Source organism: Cydia strobilella, chromosome 6, assembly GCF_947568885.1.
Source record: "Cydia strobilella chromosome 6, ilCydStro3.1, whole genome shotgun sequence".
NCBI lineage: Eukaryota > Metazoa > Arthropoda > Insecta > Lepidoptera > Tortricidae > Cydia > Cydia strobilella.
This window is the reverse complement of record NC_086046.1, coordinates 16,751,326-16,775,632: the sequence shown is the minus strand read 5'-3', so window position 1 is coordinate 16,775,632 and position 24,307 is coordinate 16,751,326. Positions and strand designations below refer to the sequence as shown.

Genomic DNA, 24,307 nt, shown 5'->3' with positions numbered 1-24,307 from the left:
TAATATCGTAAAAAAATGAGTGATTCCAGTTGATGAAGATGATCTAACGCCTGTGGATGTTGCACTTTCCTCGCTATAGTATGGGGGAAAGGTTTTGTGTTACACACGGGTGCAAATGTATTTTACTTCTCGTGTGTTAAAACACTCGCGGGTAAAATACAACTTTGCACCCTTGTATAACAAATAACTATTACAGTACATATGGTGCTACTTTCTCGCACTAGTGCGTAAAGTGCACTTTTTGTGCATATGTCGAAAGTTTAAAGGGCCATAATTATGTACCGTAAAACGTTGTTCGATACACGTGCGAAAAGGTAATTCGCAACTCGTGTCGATTTAAAGCACTCCCTGCGGTCGTGTTTTAATTTATCGCCACTCGTTTCGAATTTCCTTTTTTCTGCACTATTATCTAAAATAACTATTTATAGTGGCGAGTATAATATATGGATTCTAGAAACACGGTATGCTAAGAAAATTTCCAAGCCATATTAGTTTTTTCTTCATTAATGTTAATAATCGCTTATACAAAAAAAAAATAGGATATATATAAGGCATTATATCCTTTTTTTTGTATTTGCGATTGTAGGACACAGAGGACAAACTTAAAGGGTTAGGGATGATAGAAGGAATTCCTGTGGGCGTTACCCACGGTTTCAAGCCAAATAATTCTTAGGCCGCCCACAAAAAAACACTGAGATCTTTTAATGAAGATGAATCTCTATGTTCTTTTTGTTTGTTTGTATCAGCTTTCAAGTTGGTTTCTTTGCTTGCTATTTAGATATGAAGCCGGTGAGTTCTTTGATAAGTATGTCTTATTAGAAATATTGCAATCGATTTATTCTGGTTTATTTTGAACCAGTTGCTTTCTGAATTATTTTTCCTGTCTCATTTAGCGCGAACATTTATTCCAACATTTACATTTATTGATTTAAATAGAAAATGCCATTATTTTACTCTATATGATATAAATTAAGATATTGCCAGTTTAATGCTTTTTATCGTACTCTATCTGTTGCAGACTCCACCTATACACTCTTATTGCCACTTACACCATTCACTAACCCGGGGTTAGCCAATTAAACCTGGAGTTACCATGGTTACCAGTACAATTTTACACAGGGATAACGGTTTAACCGCTTAACCCCGGGTTAGTGGATGGTGCAAGTGGCGCTTATTCATAAAACTTAGCAAACCTCTGTTCGACCCTTTCTAACAAACACTAATGTCTAAATGATGGATAAAGACAAACGATTATCAAGAGCTTGTTACCACGGTTGTTGTTGTTGTGACTTGACGGGCGTTTATCAGTAACGCCAATAGTCTAACTCTCTACGTTGTGTCATCATAATTAATAAAATTTTAAAACACACTTTAGATACAAACAACAAACAAATCACAACCGACATTTAATAGCCCCAAAATTAATTGCATGAAACCTGAATATTAACAGATAAAATAAAACAGGCAACAACAGAGATCCCACAGAGTACACGTCTAATTGATTTGCGTCAGGAAAGTTTATCTCCACAGGCAGTCTACCTTTAACGTCGTTTCTCAGTGAGGCAGCTATTAATATTTCGGCTGTGGCCATTTGTTTAGCTGTCTGCAAGCCACAGTGCGCTATTGTTTTAATGTTTTATGGCATATTAAATGGTTTTGTCGGAATTTCTAGAGTTAAATAGGGCAGCAAATAGAAAAATGGAACCAAAGCCGTTACTCTCAGTTAGTCTCAGTACTTATATATTAGTACAAATATGAACAAAATGCATAGCAAGTAATGACAAATCAATATCATATTATCAAAGCTTGTATGTCACACCAGAATAAACCATTCTGGTGTTGGTGTGACATATACAAGGCCACAAATTAAAAAACTAAGTTAAACTAAGTTAAGTTAAGAAATAAAACTATGAAAACGGATTATATCGCGTATATTGAATTTATAATACATCCCGACGTTTCGAACTCTTTACAGCGTTCGTGGTCAACGGGTGACTGAGGAAAAATTACAAAATGCAAAAATACCCACATACTAAAATAATGAACAATCATAGACTACAAACTTTAAGGCTGGTTGTACATGCAAAATCGGTTCATAAGGCTAGTTATACACTACAATTATTTTCAAGTAAAGATATATATACGCGATAAAAACCGAAGACAATATTAAGTTAAGTTAAGCAAATATGTCTCACGATAGTTTAAATTCGATTAAGGCCACAAATTTATAATAATATTGACCATGTATATTTGTATCGAGTCCGGGATTCGTTTTTGTAAGTAATACACGTGCCACTCATGATAAACAGTGAATCTGCCTATCTCATACCAAAACCAGCATATATTTTATATTCTGCGATGCTAAATATACTATGAGCACCACTTGCACCATCCCACTAATCCGGGGTTAACCAGTTAAACCGTTAACCCAGTGTCAAATTGTACTGGTAACCATGGTAAATCCAGATTCAACCGGTTAACCCCGGGTTACTGAACGGTGCAAGTGGCCCTAAGTAGCGTGACCAAAAATATCTCAATAGGTTTAAATCATCCATAGAAGTTTTGTCATATTCATAGCCTCCAAAATAGGCTTCCAAAAACGTGACTCGTCACGCGTGACCCAATAGAGCTCTTTCAAAAGAAGTCATGCCTTACTCGTAACTGCTATATGAATGACACAATACTAAATTAGTAAAATTAGTAATACCTAACACAGTCCAAGTCAGTTACATAGGGTCACAATGCATTTTCTAGGTACGAGAATAAAATTATGCTATAAAATAAATTAGCATTATAATGCTAATTTATTTAATTTATTTTTTTTATTCTTAATTATAATTAAAAAAGAAAAAAATAAACAAAATCGAATTACAAATATGGACCATATAAATAAATTAAAACGAAGTTATTTAAGTTTAAGACCATAGTTGGGTCACAGTCTAGACTAACTTTTTACATTGTGGTTGGGTGATATTTCATACAGTTAAGTAGCGGTTCAGATGAATCAAGAGGTCACCGAAACCTTTCCGGCCCTTTTATTATTTAAACGTGGATTGAACGAGACAATGGGAATTAACGGATACTCCTAAGTTCCTGATAAAGGTCATTAATCCATCACTGGATTGAAACGGCGGAAAAGGGTTCCGAAAGTCAACTAAAGTTACCGGAACAACGGGAGGTAATCTGCTTATTACTCTAATTTTAATAAGGTAGAATCAAACTTTTGAGGTCAGTGGTTGTGTTACTGAGCAGATGTTACAATGGTGGTTCATTAAATGGCGTAAAGTGTTCTAATAACTGAGATGTCAGAAAAAGTAGGTACCTAATCGCGGATTGCACCAGTTGCGGCACTGTGCGGCACAAGCATATTCAGTACAAAAATGCTTGTGCCACACAGTGCCGTACACTAGTCTGAAGAATTTAACAAGCTTTTTAGCTAACCTGTGATAAAATTTTATTCGTCCACCATTTTTAGTCCATTTTCTGGGATCCAATTCAGGTGAAATTTCCTACATTTAATGGTACTTCGGTACGAATCCATATTACGGTACCATTGGTTGTCCGATTAAGGGAGATGAGGCGGTAGAAATAAGACTTGGAACTCTAAAAATATATAATAATAGAAAAAAGTGTCTCCATTAAAGGCTCTAATAAACATATAAATTCCATCTCAATGAAGTCATAAAATGTTAAGTAGTTTTATCTCTAATGACAATGCACTTCGCATAGCAAATTAAATTTTGACACACGCCTGCAGTCCCATAACGAACCGGACGCAAGCAATATCATTACCTAAAAAACCTGATTATGGCCTGGCACGTATTAGGTCTATAGATGCATATATTCTTCCCGTTTTGATAGACGTCTGCCTCCATTTGAACTGACAGTATGAACATCAAAGGGTTAGAATCACTGTAGCAACAAAAAAAATTAAACTTTATGTTAATTTAATTATGATTTAATCCGTTTTAATCGTATCAGAGCCAATACCGGACAAAACCTGCGTGTATCGAAATAAACGTATTAAGAACACTCAATTTAATCCGAACGATATCCCGTCACATCACACGTCGGCTTACGTCGATTTATCTATTATCCTCTTACTTATACAGTGGACCACAAAACTTGTTTTGGATAGACTAGTGCTTAAAATAAGCAACTGAATTTTTATTTGCTTGGGTAGCCCAGTATACTAAGCTACAAGTCTGACTGGGTTTCGGTTTCAGAATTATCGAACTGGCTTGAGTGTTTTGGCATGTTTTAATACTAAGTATTAAATCTTATGAGGTAAATTTATTAATACAACGAAATGCAATTTTATTAGTTAAACATTAAAATAAAACACTTTTTACCTAAATCGTGGTCGCTCGGTAGGCCTAGAAGGCTGGCCGCATTGCCCCGCTGTATAACAATGCTGATCCGCTAAGCGGAATATTGGCCAGACCTCTGGGAACCAGCGTCATTCCGTTCGGCTGGAGGCACCTTGGCACTGACAAGGGCCCTCCGGATAACGTTGTTAAGGCTGGCGTGCCGAGCTATTCTCCCAGCACAACGGCCGCATGAGAGGCCGCGGTAACCCAGACTCTACCATAACTCCGAATTGGCACCGGTGCGGCATGATGCCCCTATTCTAAAGCCCCTATTCTACCCATTACCAGTCCGCCGGACGATATCAGCCTGTCAGCTATAACAAAAAATTGACAGTTCCAAACAACTGACAGGCCGATATCGTCCCGCGGACTGGTAATAGGCGCCTTAAGGCATGTGGCCACCCGAATGTGGTAATGTCCAGAAATGTGCCTATTGTTGTGGATGGAAGTACATATCTGCAAGCACAGAGCCGACTCCCATTCCGCGGTAGCGAGCAGACGAGCTCGATCTTTCGGACTAAGTGCCGTCTCTAGAAGGCTTTATTCTCAAACGTATTTATATCGCACTTAAACTATCGTGAGACATATTTCAAAATATTTATCAGTACGGTTTTTACTCACTATTATTTTTAGTCGCTTTTGGCGACATGTTTCGGATTCTTTGGGAATCCATCCTCAGGCACGAGTGTCCGCGGCGGTTGTTCGTCGTGCACTGCCCGCGCCGCCCGCCTCGTCTGAGCGGTACCTGCAAGCTGACTCACACCATCACCCCGCACATTTGTCTTCGGTTCCACGCGCGCTCATCAATAGGGCTTTACGGCTATGTGACCCGCAGTACGTGCAAGAGGAGCTGCAGCATGTAAGGCAGGTATTAGAGAGCAATGGGTACAATTGGAGACAGAGTCAGCGAGCAGCAAGTACGGGTACATTAAGGCAAGTACAAACGGTCAAGAGAGCACCTGTCGTCTTGCCTTTTATTAAGGGGATAACGGATAGAATTGGACGCCTATTACGCCGAAGTTTTAGCATTAGGACAATCTTCCGACCCCATACCAAAGTCAGGCAGTTGCTGCGCTCTCCAAAGGACAAGGACCCGCTGGGGAGCCCGGGGGTATACGTGATACCTTGCGATTGTGGTAGGGCGTATGTCGGTGAGACCGGAAGGAATGTCTCCACTAGGTTGTCGGAACACATACGCAGCGTAAAGAACATGGACACCAGGAACTCAGCTGTGGCAGAGCATGCGAACGATATAGGCGCGTCCCATTTCATTCGTTTCGATAAAGCGAGATTACTGGTACGGGAGAAATGTTTTGTGCCGCGTAAGATTCGCGAGGCGATTGAAATTTCACGCCGCCCTAATTTCAATCGGGACGGAGGCTGGATGTTGCCACCTGCATGGAAGCCTATAATACCTAGGGTCAAGCGGCAAGTGTGTTGTGACGATCGCGGGGACATAGTGAGTGCAGTGTGCTTGACTTCGTTCGATACAGCCGCCCTACCAGACCTTCACTTGACGACTCCATCTGCGGACTGCCCCGCGCCCCCCGCCCCCGCCCCATCAGCGCGTGCGCAACGAGCGACGAGGCGGGCGGCGCGGGCAGTGCACGACGAACAACCGCCGCGGACACTCGTGCCTGAGGATGGATTCCCAAAGAATCCGAAACATGTCGCCAAAAGCGACTAAAAATAATAGTGAGTAAAAACCGTACTGATAAATATTTCGTATTTATATCAATCGCACAAACATGTAATAGGTATAGGACACAATAAATTTCTACTTTATATTAAGTAAATTCAGCAATAATAATGATAATAATAATGAGATTAGCCCTGGACCGGGACAAGTGGCGTACTGGAAGAGAGGCCTATGCCCAGCAGTGGGCGATAGAGGGCTGATATGATGATGATGATGATGAAATACAGCAATAAGATTTTGTAACTATAACCTAAGTAATGGTCTATAAATAAAAGAACCTGATCACCTAAGTTGGCTTAAGTGAACAAACTTTCCTTTGCAGGTGACATTAGTCTATTAGTAGGTAACTGTATTCAATTATAGTTTATTGTGTAAAATATATTGCAATCTGTTAAAATTAAAGTAATGAAATACGGAATCGGAAAAATATTTTGTTCAATTTAATTCAATCAAATCAATCCAATTTTCCCTATATAATTGCAATATAGTAATTTAAGTCAAGGAAACAGCAAGCCACCTTCATACACAACGAGTCTTGTTCAACTTGTACACAATCCTTTCCCTCCGTATCAACGCGCGTAATAAATGAATTTAAATTGGATAATGGCAGCGTCGGCTGCGCCCGGACGTCACCAATCTGTTCACTTGCTGTTACCGAAACTGTAATAAATACGACGTTTATTGTATTAAACCGCTTTCTGCAGGATAATGTACCCTTGTTAAGACGGTGTTCATATTGGATGCTTATTCGCAAGCCGCTCCGGTGTGACTCTGACCACGCTAACTATGCACCAACTTGGCATTAAGAATGCATACATATCGCATAGACGTAGCAATAGTATTCCGGACCTTTAAGAGGCGTGTGCGGAGCCGAAGCCAACACGTAGATGCCTTTTTGACACTTTAATGACATGTAAGTGATACGCCGAGCGGATACTGTCATTGCCCGTGTCAAGGAACGCACGCAGAGACAGCACCCGCCAGGGTCTAACAACTATTATTTATTGTTATTGTTAAGTCTCCGGCAAGCTCGGCCGAATTTCACCTTCGCATACAAACGGAGTTTCGTTCTCATTTTGAAACTACGTATTGGATTGTAATGAAACTTTGCACATACAATAACATGTAGTATATCTAGATCTGTAATTAGTTTATATAGCTTTATTTTAAAAAACAAACGAAATAGAGCAAAAACAAGTTTTATATGAAATTGTATCTGAACCTACATAAACTAATTACAGACCTAGATATACCTTATCCTATTGTAAGTACAAATTTTCTATAAACTGGAGCTACGTCATTATATGTGCAAAGTTTCATTACAATCCAGCCCGTAGGTTTAAAATGAGAACGAAACTCCATTTGTATGGGAAGGTGAAATTCGGCTGAGCTTGCCGGGGACTTAAGTTTTGCAAACATAACAACGGTAACTGTAAGCAAAGTATTGGTGGTCTACCATTAGACACTATGAAATAACGGGATGTAATCGCGGCATTATGAAAGTCGAACTATCTCATCACTAATTGCGGGAGCTAAGCCCGTAATGAGCTGCGCACACGCCAATACAAATCCATCAAGAGAAGACGTAAGTGTAAGCAAATTATACAAGTAGTTAGGCTTTTATAGAATAGGGAATTCCAGCCATGACCGTGGGAATGAGCGGGAACAATGAATGGTTAGTTGATAATAGTGTCGAATTCGAATGAATTATTTTCTACTCCATTAATCGACACGGAACTTGGGGTTCTAATATTATGTGGGAAATATATTCAGGGGCTTGGATAGCAAGGCTGATAGAAAACGACAGCCAAAACTTTAAAAAATATATAAGTATATATATTAGGTAATTTAAATTTCGAAATCATCGAGAATATGGTAAACAATTAAATGTTTCCAGTGTTGCTGTTACTTGCCTTATATGGCAGTACTAATCTCCTAAGTACCCACTTTAATTAGTTACTAAATCGTAATTTCATTCTAAAAGATCTTCATTATAGACGAACCGTACATATTGTCCAATTGACCATGACATCGGATCGTATAAACCAACTGCAACCAATAGGCACTGCTCTAAAAAAAAAGCCTATAATTTTGCTTAAATAGTAACGCAGAGATAAACCAACCATGATCACCATCATTGGCCACAGCATCTTGCCAGATGATTGTTGCAGCGACAATTTATTAAGAAGAAAAGTTCCAAGGTAAACAAACCACATAATTGAAATTAAGAGACATTTCTCATCAATACGAGATAAATAGACAATTGAAAATTAGCTGCGTGAATCAATATTCTTGTTCTTTCTCTCGGCACTTTAAAAAATCATGCTGTTAATCTCGGGTAGGCAATTTCATCTTTTATTATCTCATTTGAGCGGAATTTAACGCAACAATGACTGGCTCTTAATTTCATTACCACCCACGGCTGGACGGAGGGTATCGTTTGACATGCGTGAAAGATGAAAGGTAGTAAGGGTACTTGCTTTTTATGCTTGTTGCGGCTGTTTTTTAAGTCGGGCAACAGTATGCTGGTGGGTAGTCATCGCTGTCGGACGAACAATGATGTTTTGTTGATCAATGGAAACAAATTAGCGCTATGATGAAGTGAAACGTGACCGAACACTTGAGAAAGCATCCAAATTTGCAAATGTAGGACAGTCTTTTCTTTTCCTCAAGAATGATTTTTTCACATTGCTTTTACACTGTTCAATCTACTTACATTTGATTAGAACTTACTTATTAAAAGCCTATATACTCTACAATCGTTTTTGTAGTGGAAGGACGCCTTCGATATGACCTTTTTATTTTTTTTATTTGTAGTTCTTCGTACAAAACTTTGTTCACGATGCACTTAAATATGGGATCACTGGTTTTGCAAGTCGGTTAAATGCGTTTTTCTAAAAGCTAAAATTTGGAACATTTATAGTGCAAGGAAATTAAATTTAGGGGGTTGGGTTGCGAGGGTTTAAGCTGAATTTATTTTTCATTTGTAAGAATTTACACAATACTTACAAATGAAAAATAAATTCAGGTACAGTCAGCAGCAGAAGTTGCTAAGCGGGCAAGGTGTTCAAAATTACCTTGACGCGCTCTTATTCTCTTAACAATAAAGTCGCGTCCAGATCATTTTGAACACCTCGCCCGCTTAGTGTACATGCTGCTGACTGTACATGGTAATATTAATGTACCTAATAGTTTCTCGACACAAATTAAACACCCTCATCAAATTAATGTTTCATATCTTAAAAATAAATAGATGAAATATGAGCAAATTGTTCTTTATTACATTTATTACATACCTAGTAAAAAAAATTGTCATTACTTTATGTTGAGTACAGTTGTCAGAAACGAGCCAAGTCAAAAACCGAAAAATAACAAATGGTTATGATCTGTGGTTATGATGAGGTTGTATTCCTAGTGTTTTCGACGGATTTAGTTTTTCATGCTCGAAGTCATGGAGACTATATAAAGGAGCCAAATCTCTATGTATGAAAAGTGTCCATCAAAAAACAGTAATTAGGCGGCGCCACCATACACCCGAAATACTACCAAAAACAACCTACGTAATTTGGTCGGGTTATTTGTTGGTTCATGTTATACTCATGTCCCAGAGCCTAACTAGCGCCACCGGAGAGATTAGGAACTATTATTTAAAGCTGAAAGCTCACTTTTGCAACAATTCTGCCCTCAGAATAATGACTAAAGCAAAGAAGCCGGGCAAAAATAAAAGCTTGGTAAAAGATATCGTATTCACAACACGTTATTACTTTTTGTCTATGAGTGAGTGAGACAACAATCCGCAAGTTCTTTCGTTTTTTTCAGTATTGTCATAAGATGAACTGAGGGAAATGTCAAATGGTCCTATGTGGTTCTATAATATAATCCAGCCAAATAAAATATAAGTTCGTTATTTCACAGGTAGGTGTCAACTGTAACAACTTGACATAGTCGTATTATTTTAGTTGAAATATTTCGGGATGTTTCAGCGGTCATCTTGGTTTATTTTAATTATATTCTTGCTATTCCTGAAAGATTGTTGGAAAACGTGTTGTTTTTATTTGTAATGGTTTGAAGTTCCCTTTGTGATAATGTCTTGTGTGATCGAGGGCTGTAAATCGAATACAGGAAGAAAAGAAAATACGCACGAACCGATAACCTTTAATCGGTGAGTTTTGTTCAATTTTGAAGAAATTAATTTATAGGACCTGACCCTAAACATAGAAATCGATATATTGTTTATGTAATTATTACTTGCATTCAAGTCTATATAGATTTTTGCATAAATTTTCGAATTTTTCTGCTAAGTATGAAAGGTTATATTTTTGGCATAGTGATGTATCGACCTCAGATCAATAACCTATCGACATTTACAGCTTTCTTATAGTTTGGCCCAGGACTGTCTCATTTTAATTGATGAGTACAGTCAAGGGCATAAATATATATACATTCCCAAAGTCTCAAAAATATGTGTACGCTCAGACAATAAAATCGTGTTCACATATTTTTAAGCCATTTGTCTGGATCGATATTTTTGCCTTTGACTGTACCTATAGTTTTCTTTGTTCTTACTTACTGACAGATTGTGTTTGCCAGACTATAGTTTAATACTAAAAACCGGTCAAGTGCGGGTCGGACGCGCGCACCAAGGGGACCGTACTTTTTAGTATTTGTTGTTATAGCGGCAACAGAAATACATCATCTGTGAAAATTTCAACTGTCTAGCTATCACGGTTCATGAGATACAGCCTGGTGACAGACAGACGGACAGCGAAGTATTAGTAATAGGGTCCCGTCTTTACCCTTTGGGTACGGAACCCTAATAAAAAAGACATTAATGATCATTGATGAATGATCCTTTTATTAATATTGTTGGTCACAAAACTCAACTTTTTATTTCAGATTTCCAAAGGACGAGGAATAGGGGATATTACTGAAATGTTCTGCCACCAGAGTGCAGCACTAGCTTTTTTAGTGCACCGTATCGTAACTTATTCATACTCTACCTTTAACAGGTTTTTGACAAGTTTTCAGGGGACCTACCGGAAAACTCGAATCCGAAATTTCGTTATCTAGCTGCCTCTTTATCGCTCGAATACGCAAGAGTGACAGAGATGTTAGATGATCGATTTTCTTGTTTCGCGATAGACCCTCAGATTGTGATAGTGGCGCCACCTACGCCGAGTTTCGCGTAATATTCCCTATTATTAAATAAAAAAAAAATATTACACGAACGTTTTTTTTTTCATTTCCTATTTGGTACAGTCAGCTGCACAGAAAAGGTACCCCACGTCCATACTAATTTACAGAACTTTGTATGCAGGGGGGGTGCCTTTTCTCTGCAGCTGACTGTACATGACTAGAAACTATACTTAGTCTTTTAGCATTAGAAAAAACGGTAAACCATTTCCACGTGTCTTTTTATTCACAAGTTTTTTTATAAATATAGCAATATTTTACTTATGAAAGCAAAAGTATGTAAATGATCGTATATTATATTTGTTGTGACTTATTTTCAAAGTGTTTTTCGATAAAACGACACGTTAAGATCGCTCGCCTTCTTTCTAATGATAAAAAAACGAGAGGTATAGTTAGACGGTTCTGAGTGGTAGACTGCAAATGAGATAAAAGCTATATTAGGTACATGCATTAATCCTCATATCAGGCGGCTCTTTGATTCCAAGGATTGCAAAATTTTTATACTTTTTAATGATTTTTAGAATATGAAAATTATAAAAAGTATAAAAGTTATGCAATCCTTGTATTCCACGCATTTCAATTCATTTCAACGAGCCGCCTGCTACAGATTTCTTGAAATTGCCGCGTTTTTTTAGGTTCAACTTTCATTAGCCAGATCAATTTGCCAATTTCGTGATTATTCTTTTACACGGCACATAAACTTATGCATAATTTATCGATATAAAAAGTCGACACAGTCACATCCCTAGCAAATTATCAAACTTATGACACCGTACGTAAATGAGAAATAACAAGCATATATGCATCTCTTTTCGGCACATTATCTAATTCGTAAGGAAGTAAAGTACGGGTATACATATTTGCGAAGCATTTTTGCCCGACTTCTATGCTTTAGTCATTATTCTGAGATTCTGCCATAGGAGATTGGCATCCTTTCTATACCATCCATACTCGAAGTTGTCATGTTGCTTGTCAACTAACGTATTTGTCATTGTTGTAAATATTTTGGTGTTAATATAAATAAGTAATATTGTAATTTTTTTGATCTCCTGGATAACATTTTACGAAATGATTTGCTTATATACAGAGACTTACAATTATACAGAGAAATTCAGAATAATTTGTTCCTTATAGAAATGTGCCTTCAAACTGTGTCACCAATATAAGTAGGTATATTGGATGCCTTCGAATTGCATTTTGTAATACCTATAATACAATACAATACTCTTTATTGCACAACTATCAGCTTATTTTTGTTAGTGCTTCAAATAATTTCCAGCAATATTGTTTTGTTTTTCTGTCTACGTACATCTAAAATAGAAGCTTTATAACTTCTGCATTACCTGTAGCCCAGAGGCTTATAATAAAGCCTTTTATTTCATTATGTTTTGATATAACCAGTATACCTATTGCATTTGTCTTTGCAAGTTTTGATTTACGGGCGGCTAGCGTCAGATAGGGTTGCCACCTTTTTTCTATACACACATAGTATTTTTGTCAAAATATTGAAAAAATATAGTATTTAGTATTTACTGGGAAAAATGATAAAAAATAGGACGCCGACTTGAGGCGAATTAAAAATCTAAGTCGCATACGATGCGATATCGGTGACATTTTGTATAAACCTTTCTTGAGTGATGAAAATATAGTATTTTTCGTACTATATTGTTTTTGTATAATATATAGTACAATTAACTGAAATATAGTACAATACTATATAATATAGTATGGGTGGCAACCCTGTCAGATCAGAACGATTCATACAATAGTACGAAGCACTTATCACCGGTGTCGTAACCCGGGCTTGGTCATATTTTTATTTATAAAGATAAAACACTTGTATTCGTGTTCATCAAAGGACTACGTTTACATTACATAATGCACCAGTTAAGTGTATGTATTAAGATGATTCTAACAAAGGGTTATTGTTGGTTGTTTATACCGCCAATACAAGAGTACGAGCAAGGTTCAAAAGTTGACGATACTGTAGGCATCAATTACTCCAGCCATTGACACGGGAGTAGCTGCCGGCGTTGCAAGGGTTGTTAATCCCATCACTTACTAGCACATGTCTCAATCAAACCAGGATAGTATGAATACTGACTACCCTCAGTAATTGTGGATTTCGAGGTCACACCGATACTGGTTTTCTACGGGTGTACGGAAAGAGATGGGAACAGGAGGTCGGGCGGCGCGCGCGCAGGTAGTTCAGCCCCGAGCGGCGCCGCACATCCGATCTCTCGCTCGCACCACGTGGTGGGGCGGCTGCGCGGAGGCGCGGGCATGTTCGAAGCCCTGTGCTACATTTTTATTAGTTTGTAACCGTTCTTTGACTCAGCACCACAGCTTGTTTCTTGCGTGCTGTTTATCAATAACATTTCGGTAAACAAAATCCAACAGATGAGTGAAGAGACGGGGAAGCTTTTTGAAGCTCATGCGCGCTTTGGCGTCATTCGGCTCGGGCATGGCGAGCCGAAAGCTGATTAAAGTTGCCGCGATCATCGCTTTCTTATACTGCACCCTGTTGGTGTACCAGGGCGGTGTCTCTAACTTCCAAGAACCACGAGTGCAAGTGCAAGAACTGACTATAGACCCAGTGACTAAATCTAGTGTTAATGACAGTGATACGACAAAAAAGATAACATTGGATGATTTGTTTATAAGTGTTAAAACTACAAAATATTATGAAAAAACAAGACTGCCCATAATATTGAAGACATGGTTTCAATTGGCAAAAAACCAGGTAACCATTTTGAGTTCTCACATTTAATTAGTTAAGTTTTTAAGATAGATGTCAGGCCAAATGACAAACTTGTTTGTTTAAGACAACTGTCAGATCTCCCGGCAAAGGACTTATAAAGATGTCAAAACAAGTTAACCAACAAGATTATTCAAATAAGATAAAGTGAGTAGGTACCTACTCGTACCTTGTTAGTGGTCAACAATATTTATTTTTACAAGAGCTATCATCCGCCAGCATCTTAATGACTGTTCCGAAGTTGCATTGGAAGAACCTACTGAGCAAGGCAAAGACTATTTTTTGCACTGGCTATTATCAACAACAAGGTACATGTACCTACTACTTATTCACATTTTCTTGAATGTTTTCTTGTTTGTTTAAGAGTGAAAATAATGATAACTTAATTTATAAGTGGCAGTTTTCCATAAAATCCTTGTGTACCTACCTAGTTTGGGAGTTTGGTTTTTAACAAAGTCTGTTATGTTTGTAACACTTAGAATATAAAACTGCATGCAAACTGCAAAAACTAAATATACATGCGTGACATTCAATTAACGTGTCAAATTCACCAACATGGTTTGAGAATTGTATGCCTTATGCACTTACAAGTAATATGTATTTTAAGTCATATGTAAAATAATTTTGAAAAATAAATTATCTACCTACCCACTTTAAATATAAAACTGCATGTAAGAACACGGGCCTGATGAATCTTAGAAAAACAAACCGAAAATATTATTTTTCTTAACTAAGTTTAAACCCGAATAGAATGAGTATAAACTCATTTTACTTAGTAGAAAATTATGTTAAAACGTAACAATTTTTAAATTATATAAAAGGTAGGTACCTAAGTAATGCATATTTGCAGTTACTGATAGCTTTTCGCAAAACTATGCAAACTATACCAATATTTATAAGCACCTTCGTTCAGTTAATAGTTAATACCTATAACACCCACCTACCTTACCTTACCTTATGTAGGTAACATAACATAATGGCAATAAAAAGACAACCCGCTGAGTTAACTTTCAATACTAGGGTGATAAATGCACTAGAAAGATCGCAGCAAGCAGTGTCTTCACCAGGTCAATATTGCCATTACCTTCGGAATTGCTTATAAAACATCGACTTAATTTTCTACTCTCAGCATGAATACACAATGAATCTAAAACAAGCTGAAAAGCACCAGTTCTTATAATAAACTCGTTTGAATTTCCTACACATTATTATTCCATGAGCATACGGGACAGGACCGACACAACATTATTATGCAAACATTTTTGGTGATTCCATTTATCACTCAGGCCGAGTATAGCATGTGATTCGGGAATTCCCGAAGCGAAATAGTCTATAAAATGATCGTGGATATAACAAACAATAGAGAACGCTCCAAATTCAGTCGTGCTCTCGTTCAGCTTGCATTTCCTGCATGGAACGTGCATAATCGACCGTTAATCCGGCTCGAAGGACCAGCATCATATATTGTGCGGGCGCTCGGCTGCGCCCGCGCGTGGCCAAGGCGCGCGCCGGCCACGTGACCCGATTGTGATGTTGCATTAGGCCTTTTGTATCGAAAGCTCGTGGCCGATCGCATTTCTAATCGTGGTCTTGTTTAGAAACTGTTTTACATTATGTTATGTTGCCAACTGTACCGTTGTCGGATTGCTTTCAATCAAGTTCTTATTGTTTAAGGCCCCAATAATTGGATATTCTGATGGGTACCTACATTTATCAATTGTAGAAGAAACAATATTCACTTAGTTTTCATACCTAAAATATTAAACAAAAATGATATGGAAGGACTAGCAGTATTGATTAATTTTCTATTGTTAAACCACTAGTTAGGTACCTAGGTACTAGGCAAATAAAAATAAAAAATCCTTTATTCAAAAATCTTACGCACAACTAAATACGTACATATTTTCTTCTGCCACACCACACAGTGGTTTGTTGGCAGACGAGGCTCCTGTGTGTTTGTGTATTATTCTTAGATACAGAATCATAATTCCGTCTAACCAAAACTTATAAGTAGAGAATAGTTAAAAACATTATGGATTTAATTTTTAACAAGCAGAAACGTCTGCGATCGATGCTATTAAGCTTAGAATAAATTTAAAAGTGGAAAAATTACTGCCGCGGGTGAGACTTGAACTCACGGCCTCTGGATCGATACTCCAGCGCTCTGCCAACTGAGCCACCAAGACCTCATCCATTGTCAGCAAATCTAACATCATCAATTGTCATTTATTGTTTGTTATTGTCATTTATTCTAAGCTTAATAGCATCGATCGCAGACGTTTCTGCTTGTTAAAAATTAATTTAGAATGGGTAGCACATCGTAACTGGTGAATTTCCAATATGACTTGTAACACTCTTACGGTAGATGTCGCTAGGGTCCCCTAGACCCATATAGTGGGAAGATTTGCTGACAATGGATGAGGTCTTGGTGGCTTATTTGGCAGAGCGCTGGAGTATCGATCCAGAGGCGGTGAGTTCAAGTCTCACCCAAGGCAGTAATTTTTCCACTTTGAAATTTATTCTAAGATTATGGATTTAGTTATATATAAACGTATTTACAGTCCATAAATTAACCATGATTTGTACTAGCAATACACTACTATCTGTAAATTTATTTTGCATTTCAAAAATGTTTGCATGTCACCGTAAAAGGAACAACATGTTATGTATAATATGTAGGTAGGTATACGTTTAGTCTAACCTATGAGTCCTATGACAGTTACCAAGTATCGAGTCTCCTCGGCAATACACAAGTAGGTATAAGCATAAAACACACCCACCCAGGTAACGACAACAGCGCTTATAGGCTTTTTTTTTATAGCTGTTTGCCGACGAACGTCGAAATGTTTCCGGCTATCGTGTTTCTTTAGGTTATCTGCGTTATTTTGAAATTGTAGCACGCACCTTAGCCAAGTTCTGAGAACTGATGCTTATCTCGTGTTGTTACTGATGGGGGTATTTTGTTAACAATCTTACACTCTTGATACTTAATTAATAAGAACCTAATGTTAAGGACGAAGCACCTATTTTTGAATGATGTAATTTTATAATTAATAATTAAAACTATTTAGGGTTCCGTACCCAAAGGGTAAAAACGGGACCCTATTACTAAGACTTCGCTGTCTGTCTGTGTCTGTCTGTCTGTCCGTCTGTCACTAGGCTATATCTCATGAACTGTATAATATAGCTAGAGAGTTTAAATTTTCACAGATGCTGTATTTCTGTTGCCGCTATAACCACAAATACTAAAAACAGAATAAAATAAATATTTAAGTGGGACTCCCATACAACAAACGTGATTTTTTTGCCGTTGTTTTGCGTAATGGTACGGAACCCTTCGTGCGCGAGTCCGACTCGCACTTGGCCGGTTTTTTGCGTTCCTCTAAATAATTTGTCCATGAGTGTATATGAAATGACTAACGTAATCTTTTTATTTTTAGATAATAAATTGATAGGTATCTTCATTGCTTTCTATCCTTAACCATCAGCAGAAAACCTTCATTTAAAAAATTCAACTAAACATCAACAGTGCTTAGCGTAATTACTAATTAACTAACAAAATTAATAGTTCAAAGAAACTCTCCGTTAAAGATCTCAAGTAAAAAACTCATTAAAAATTAATTACTTATTCTCAAAGCAATTGAAACGACAAAGTCTTCCAAAGTCATTGCGATTGTTTTGTCTTCTTCAGGGAAAGTATTTTTAAGTTAAAAGTGTCACTGACACAGAGTCACAAATGATTTGAGTGGGCATAAATAGGACTGCAAAATATTCCCTAAACGAACCTAAACGCATGTCATGAATTTTTAAACCGGGAGAGTTCTTAGCAGGTACGTTTGCAAAAATGCTGTTAATATTTTGTATCACAATACCAAATTTCAAAATCGTTTAAAAATACCAGACAAACGTTAAATCATAGGATTAACATATAGTGAAAAAACCGGCCAAGAGCGAGTCGGACTCGCGCACGAAGGGTTCCGTGCCATTACGGAAAAAAACATCAAAAAATCACGTTTGTTGTATGGGAGCCCCATTTAAATATTCTGTTTTTAGTATTTGTTGTTATAGCGGCAACAGAAATACATCATCTGTGAAAATTTCAACTGTTTAGCTATCACGGTTCATGAGATACAGCCTAGTGAAAGACGGACAGCGGAGTCTTAGTAATAGGGTCCCGTTTTAACCCTTTGGGTACGGAACCCTAAAAACAAACAGAAGCGTTTTATATAGGTAAAAAGCCTTTGTCTATGACTACCTTAGCTAAAAGTACTCGTAATCTAACGAGCTCACACATATTATAATAGACATACCTAACACAGATAGAAAAATATGAATATGATAAAGGTAGGCAAAATAATTTCGCAGAAATGAATTAAGATTACTTATCAAGAACATACCAATCCAACACAGCTGTCTCTAAATCACCAATATAGTTTTCTGTAGATCATTGACCACCTGGAGGTAAACCTTTGGTAACCTTTATCATGTAAGTACTACACCACCTTAGGAAACATGTCGTGAGCAAACCGGGATGTGTCTAATGCTATTTGCAGACTTTAGAGAGTTAAAGGGTCTCCGGCAAACTCGGTTCTCCATACAAACGTAGTTCCGCTCACATTTTAAAACGAGTAGCTAGTTTGCTCTGAAACTACAAACTGAAAGTACAAACTTACAATAGGATAAGGTATATCTATTATGTATGTCTGAAATTAGTTTATGTAGCTTCAGAAACCATAGTTAAAAATATACAGCGAATGTACGTTGTTCATACAAAACGTGTTTTTGCTCTATTTCTTTTGTTTTATAAACTGGACCTATATAAACTAGTTTCAGACCTAGATATACCTCATGTCATTGTATGTGCAAAGTTTCATTACAATCCAAAACGTAGTTAAAATGAAAACGGAACTCCGTTTGTATGGAAAGGTGAAATTCGGCCGAGCTTGCCGGAGACTCTTAAGTCACTAAGAAGAAACTAATAAATTACTTATAGTTATTATTTATTACGTTTGTTTACTCATTTACCTATGTTGTAGTGTTATTGTTAGCAAAGTAAAACCAGAGTTAACAAAGGGAAATTCGTTTAGTTTTTTAGAAGTAGGGATTTTTAGTTCGGTTCCTGTTTTAATGTGACAGCATAAGATAACACAAAGTGTCGCTACCTTCTGGTCCCGCTTAATATGAAATTCGAAACCATCGACACGAGAAGAAGATAACACAGAAAGTGCTCTTTAAACCACCACCTTTGTTTGTACTTAGTACATATTATATTTTCACCACACTAGCTTTAAAAGGCTATCCTTATTCTTCAAGAACTGATAAGTAAGTTGCATTTTCTACAAACGAGTTTTGCAAGAGAGATGATTTACATTTGTTATTTCCTATGTCGATGGCGTTTGGTTGGTGTGGTGAAAAATTTCGGTAGCATTTTGTTTAACCTTCGTGCATTGAAACCCTCGCAACGCTCAAGATTCTAATTTTGGATTTTATTTCACTTGCTCGGGTATACAAATTAGCACGAGTGGTTAAAACAACAACCTTGCCCCCTTGTTAAACGAATTACTATTGTGGTCTTTAAAATATCCCTCCAAAACGAAACAAAATAATGACAAAATAGTTCATGAATAAAAACGACAAAACATACGACAATTTTTTTGCTGTGCACATCCATCTAAAGTCATATTTCCGTAAACGGCTGCCCCATGTGTGAATCTTATCAGTGTCACAATAAATCACCAGTTTAAGCCACAATCCGCTAACATTTTGCATAACTTTTATTTTTATCTTCTCTGTGAATAATATTTTCAAGACATGAATATTTTTAAAACAAAGATATCAGACTAAGGACAAATAATAAACCCCATGGGACTAAAACCTTCACCCGTTCTATCTATTCGGGTCTGGATAAACCATAATTAAATTCATAAATTCATTACCCTTATGTGTTAACGTTTCAAGTAAAAGGTACCACATTGTCGCATACCATAAGGGTGAAATCTGCTTTCATCTCTATACGAATAACCTGTCAGAGCGTCCTTGCGGTAAGCGACAATGTGGTACCCTTTACTTGAGAACGACACATTTTATGTAGGTATTGAAGAAGAGTAGAGGTGCAAGCCGTGCTAAGTCAGCGGGCAACAAGATTGTAGGTAACTCTATTCCGCCCCAAATGCTAATGTTGCGATATTATTTGTAGCTTAGACTCGAGGTCGTACTCAGATAGGTACCTATGATGACTGATACAAATTTGAGATAATTATCAGAATGGCGCGTTCGCACACATACAGGTTAGTTTAGTCACCTGCAATAATTTATGAGGTGAATATTATAGATCATACTGAGCAACTTTTACTTTGAGATTAACACCGAAGTCGCTAAATAAAAATTGACTCCCATACAAAATATCAACATCAGCCGGCCAAAATGTATGGGAGGGAGTTAATTTTTATTTCGCGATTTCGGGTTGGTCTAATAAACACCCTGTTAACAAGCCTAAGATCGACGCGCTTCAGTTAAGTATAACATAATTAGTTTTTCTGAATACGCTTCCTGGTAAATTATGTGAAACGGTATTTAGCTCATATATATATTGAACAGTATAAGTTTTGGTCATCTTTTGGACATTATATAGGAGCTTTAAGTTATTGGAATTATGAAGTTATGAAAGGACTACTTATTTTCTTGTAATTATTGAATAAGGAAAGGAAGGTTAATCTATGATATTTACCACATAACAGTTTTTATCGTACAGTTGCCCTTAGTTGACGAAATAGCGAGTGTAAGACAGCGGGTGAACCTTTTGGCCTAAAACTGATATTTTTAGGTTCGTCAATCCATGACAATTTTGAAATACATATATTTATTTTCTTAAGATAATTACTTGCTTGATTTCTTTTTCTCCGAGTCATAAGATATTAAACGTATTAAAACACAACCCATAATAAATGTGCATTATTCGCGGTTCAGTTACTTTTAAATACCAAAGAATTGATCACACTAAGCATATATAAATACGTTGTTAAGTTAATTTGTTCAAAGCGTGAACGTTTTATGCATTAAATCATATTGTATACGCATTTGTTACTGGGCAATGGTATTTACATACAATTTACGTTGAAGATAATATTCGTTTATTGTAGGTACTTAGCTAATTTATCTTGTACTCATTTTATTTTACTAAAAACGTTTATTTGGACATTGACCGTTGGGTAAGAAATACAGTTATTGAATATTCGAATGAAAACCATGGGTACGTGGCATAAAGCATAAGGAAGCGTTAAGGGTGTGCGCTACGGTGGGATATCTGACGCCCTACTGCGAAATACGAAATTTCTTAATTTACCTCTCTATCGCTCGAATATGCACAAGAGCTATACAGACGCAGATTAACGTTTTTCGATTTTTCATTGTTGGCGGTAGGCCTTCTGGCGCGGAGGCTTAGGTATAGACAAGTATTTATTGTCCGCGGCCGGCAAAACGTCCCACTTTGTCGCTTGCCATAAGGACGGCTTAAGTTATTCGTATAAAGATACAAGCAAATCTCGTCATCATAGTAAGCGACAAAGTGGGACTTCGACACATATTATATTAGGGGGCAAGCGGACTGACATTTGAAATCTTCCTCGGACTTCGTGGTCTAACTGTATATTTTTTATTAGTTACTCGTATAAAGATACAAGCAAATCTCGTCCTTATGGTAAGCGACAAAGTGGGACTTCGACACATATTATATTAGGGGGCAAGCGGACTGACATTTGAAAACTTCCTCGGACTTCGTGGTCTAACTGTATATTTTTTATTGTGATAAATTCCTAAATATAATTTTATTATGTTATTAAACTGTGTGTCATTGTTGTTCCAGACATGGTTTTTCACCGACAGAGATTATCAAGTTCATCAAACCCAAACAAGTAAGTTTCTATCTCACAACCATTTATAAGTTAGTTTTGATCAACATTCACATTTCTTATTACGAATACTTACTTTTTTCTTGGCTATTTGTTAATTTAATTACATTGACCACATCCGAGTTAAATATTCAATACCTCAAAAATAACCCATTATCACTCAATATCTCTGAACATCTAAATATCATACCTATGCTAAAGCAAATTATTTTGTTGACAGATGGCCACATGGTGAATACCAAATGCTCTCCAAATCACTCCAGAAATGCACTTTGCTGCAAAATGGCAGTAGAATACGATCGCTACTTAGAAAGTAATAAAAAGTGAGTAATCATTAATATCTACAAAAATAATTCTGCTTTGCGAGAATTCTATTTGACAGGACGTTAGATGGGATGTTAAAGAAGCGTGCACTTTCGCAACAGGCAATATGCAAAGACTAAATAAGAATAAATCATAAGTGTATTTCTAATGAAGAGATATTTTATATTTTTTATTTTATATTTTTTTATTATATTTTATATTTTTATATTTTTTCCGATTCGAAACTATAGAAAACATAGAAAATATAAAAGAAGCAGAATGTCTTATGGTGCGCCACAATTGGTCGTGAATTGTCATACACGCAAAGACTACAATTTAGTAAATTATTTCATGACTCTGACATCAACACCGATGAGACCAGACATCAATACGGCACATCAGTCATCCAATACAACCGAGCAATTATAATGCAATCAAACCAGAATTTCACATACTAACACTACAAATCTGTATAATTATACCAATGCCTGCAATTAGTTTTACAAGCTTATAAATAAAGTTGCGTGTACGTCAATCTGGATCAAACGGAAATTGAGGGTTATTTAAAAAAAAGGCGGGGCCTGTCGTGAGATTAATGAGAAAAGCACACTGTTATATACTTCATGTTTTTTATTGTTCTAATGTGAAACAAAGAGTTTGAAACCAACGGTAATATAAGGTAATGATATTTTTTATTCTCTTTGAAACCTTATTTTTGTGGCCAGCTACCCTATTAGCTAACCAAAATATTTTTAATACAGTTGCTCAAAAAGTGCTACTTTACGTAGCTGTTTAGCGTGCGGAAAGTTGGTTATCGCGAACTAGTGCTTTTTACTTTTCCAATTTTTTTAAATTTATTCTTGTTCCAATTCATGACTACTTATTGATGAGTGTTAATATTAGTTTCCTTTAAACGTCGTAATCAACATAAAAACCTACTGTTAAAGTAAGAATACGAAAAATATACATATTTCATATTTTATTACTTACCTCTTCATCATTATAACGTCTATTTTTTTATATATTGAATATTGAAAAACCGTTCTTAATAAGTTGTCTGAATAGAACGGAACGCCTGTCAAAGTGGAGGCGTTTTTTCTTTCTGCTTTATGTTTCCAAAGGCAACATGCGATATTGTTTTTATAAATGTACGATACACAAATAATCGTAATTGACGATATTTGGGTAATAATATTACAATGTTTTATATTTACAATTGTTTCTGTCTATAGAACATGCATTTAAAAAAAAACTCATTGATATGGGTTGAATAATAATAACACCCAGCTAAAAAAACACCTCTTCATAATGTCAATGTGAATGAATTACAATGTTACAGGATTAATAATATAAAAGTTTCGAATTCCTTACTTGTATCTTTTCTTATTTTTTCGCAACTGTATTAAAAAACGTCGTTCAATACACGTGCGGAAATGTCATTCTTCACTCGTCCCGAGTCTTGCTATCTCGGTACTCGTGAAGTAATGACATACTTTCCGCACTAGCATCGAAATGTACTATTTTTGTAAATATCAATATATGACACGCCATTCGATAACTCTTATATTTAGGTTGCAAAGAGCGTTTTATTGACTTAGCGAATACTTTTGGAAATAATCGCTCTGAAAGGCCAAAATAATGTGTAAAAAAAATTTGAACATAAATGAAAAAATTCAGAAAATAGGTAAATCTTTTCAAAAAAACTTACGTTATTAAAACAAATTAAGTTACGCGAAAAAACGCACTTTTGCTTGTATGGTTTTCTGTATCGTATGATGCTATGTAAAAAACCTTCCCTTATCCGTGGTCTGACACGCACCGGTTGGTTTTTTTTAACAATAATGTCATTGCGTCTATAGATCATATAGCCTACCGCGAACCACGTGCCTCCCGACAGAATTCCCGACGAATTCGTACGTAAGTGTGACAACACTTACGTACGAATTTACGAGTGCGAAAGAGAGGAAAAACGTCGAACGTGGTTCGCGATAGGCCCTCTGATCAGCCGTTAATACTGTGAAGCTATTTTTTATATATACGGATGGTGTAAAATTTAATGCAACAAACAAAACTCTGT

General features: G+C 36.6%; 1 protein-coding gene across 2 annotated transcripts in view; it reads left to right on the top strand.

The window, feature by feature from the left end:
- Nucleotides 1-13,480: 13,480 nt before the first annotated feature.
- Nucleotides 13,481-24,307, top strand: part of LOC134742489 (fringe glycosyltransferase) — a 28,912-nt gene continuing 18,085 nt past the window's right edge. Inside the window, exons 1-3 of one of the 2 annotated variants that reach the window (XM_063675701.1) lie at nt 13,481-14,005; nt 21,882-21,930; nt 22,148-22,250. In XM_063675701.1, the coding sequence (XP_063531771.1) occupies nt 13,697-14,005; nt 21,882-21,930; nt 22,148-22,250 (461 nt within the window). In that variant the 5' untranslated portion in view covers nt 13,481-13,696. The remainder of the gene's footprint in view (nt 14,006-21,881; nt 21,931-22,147; nt 22,251-24,307) is intronic. The other variant, XM_063675703.1, reaches the window with a different exon arrangement.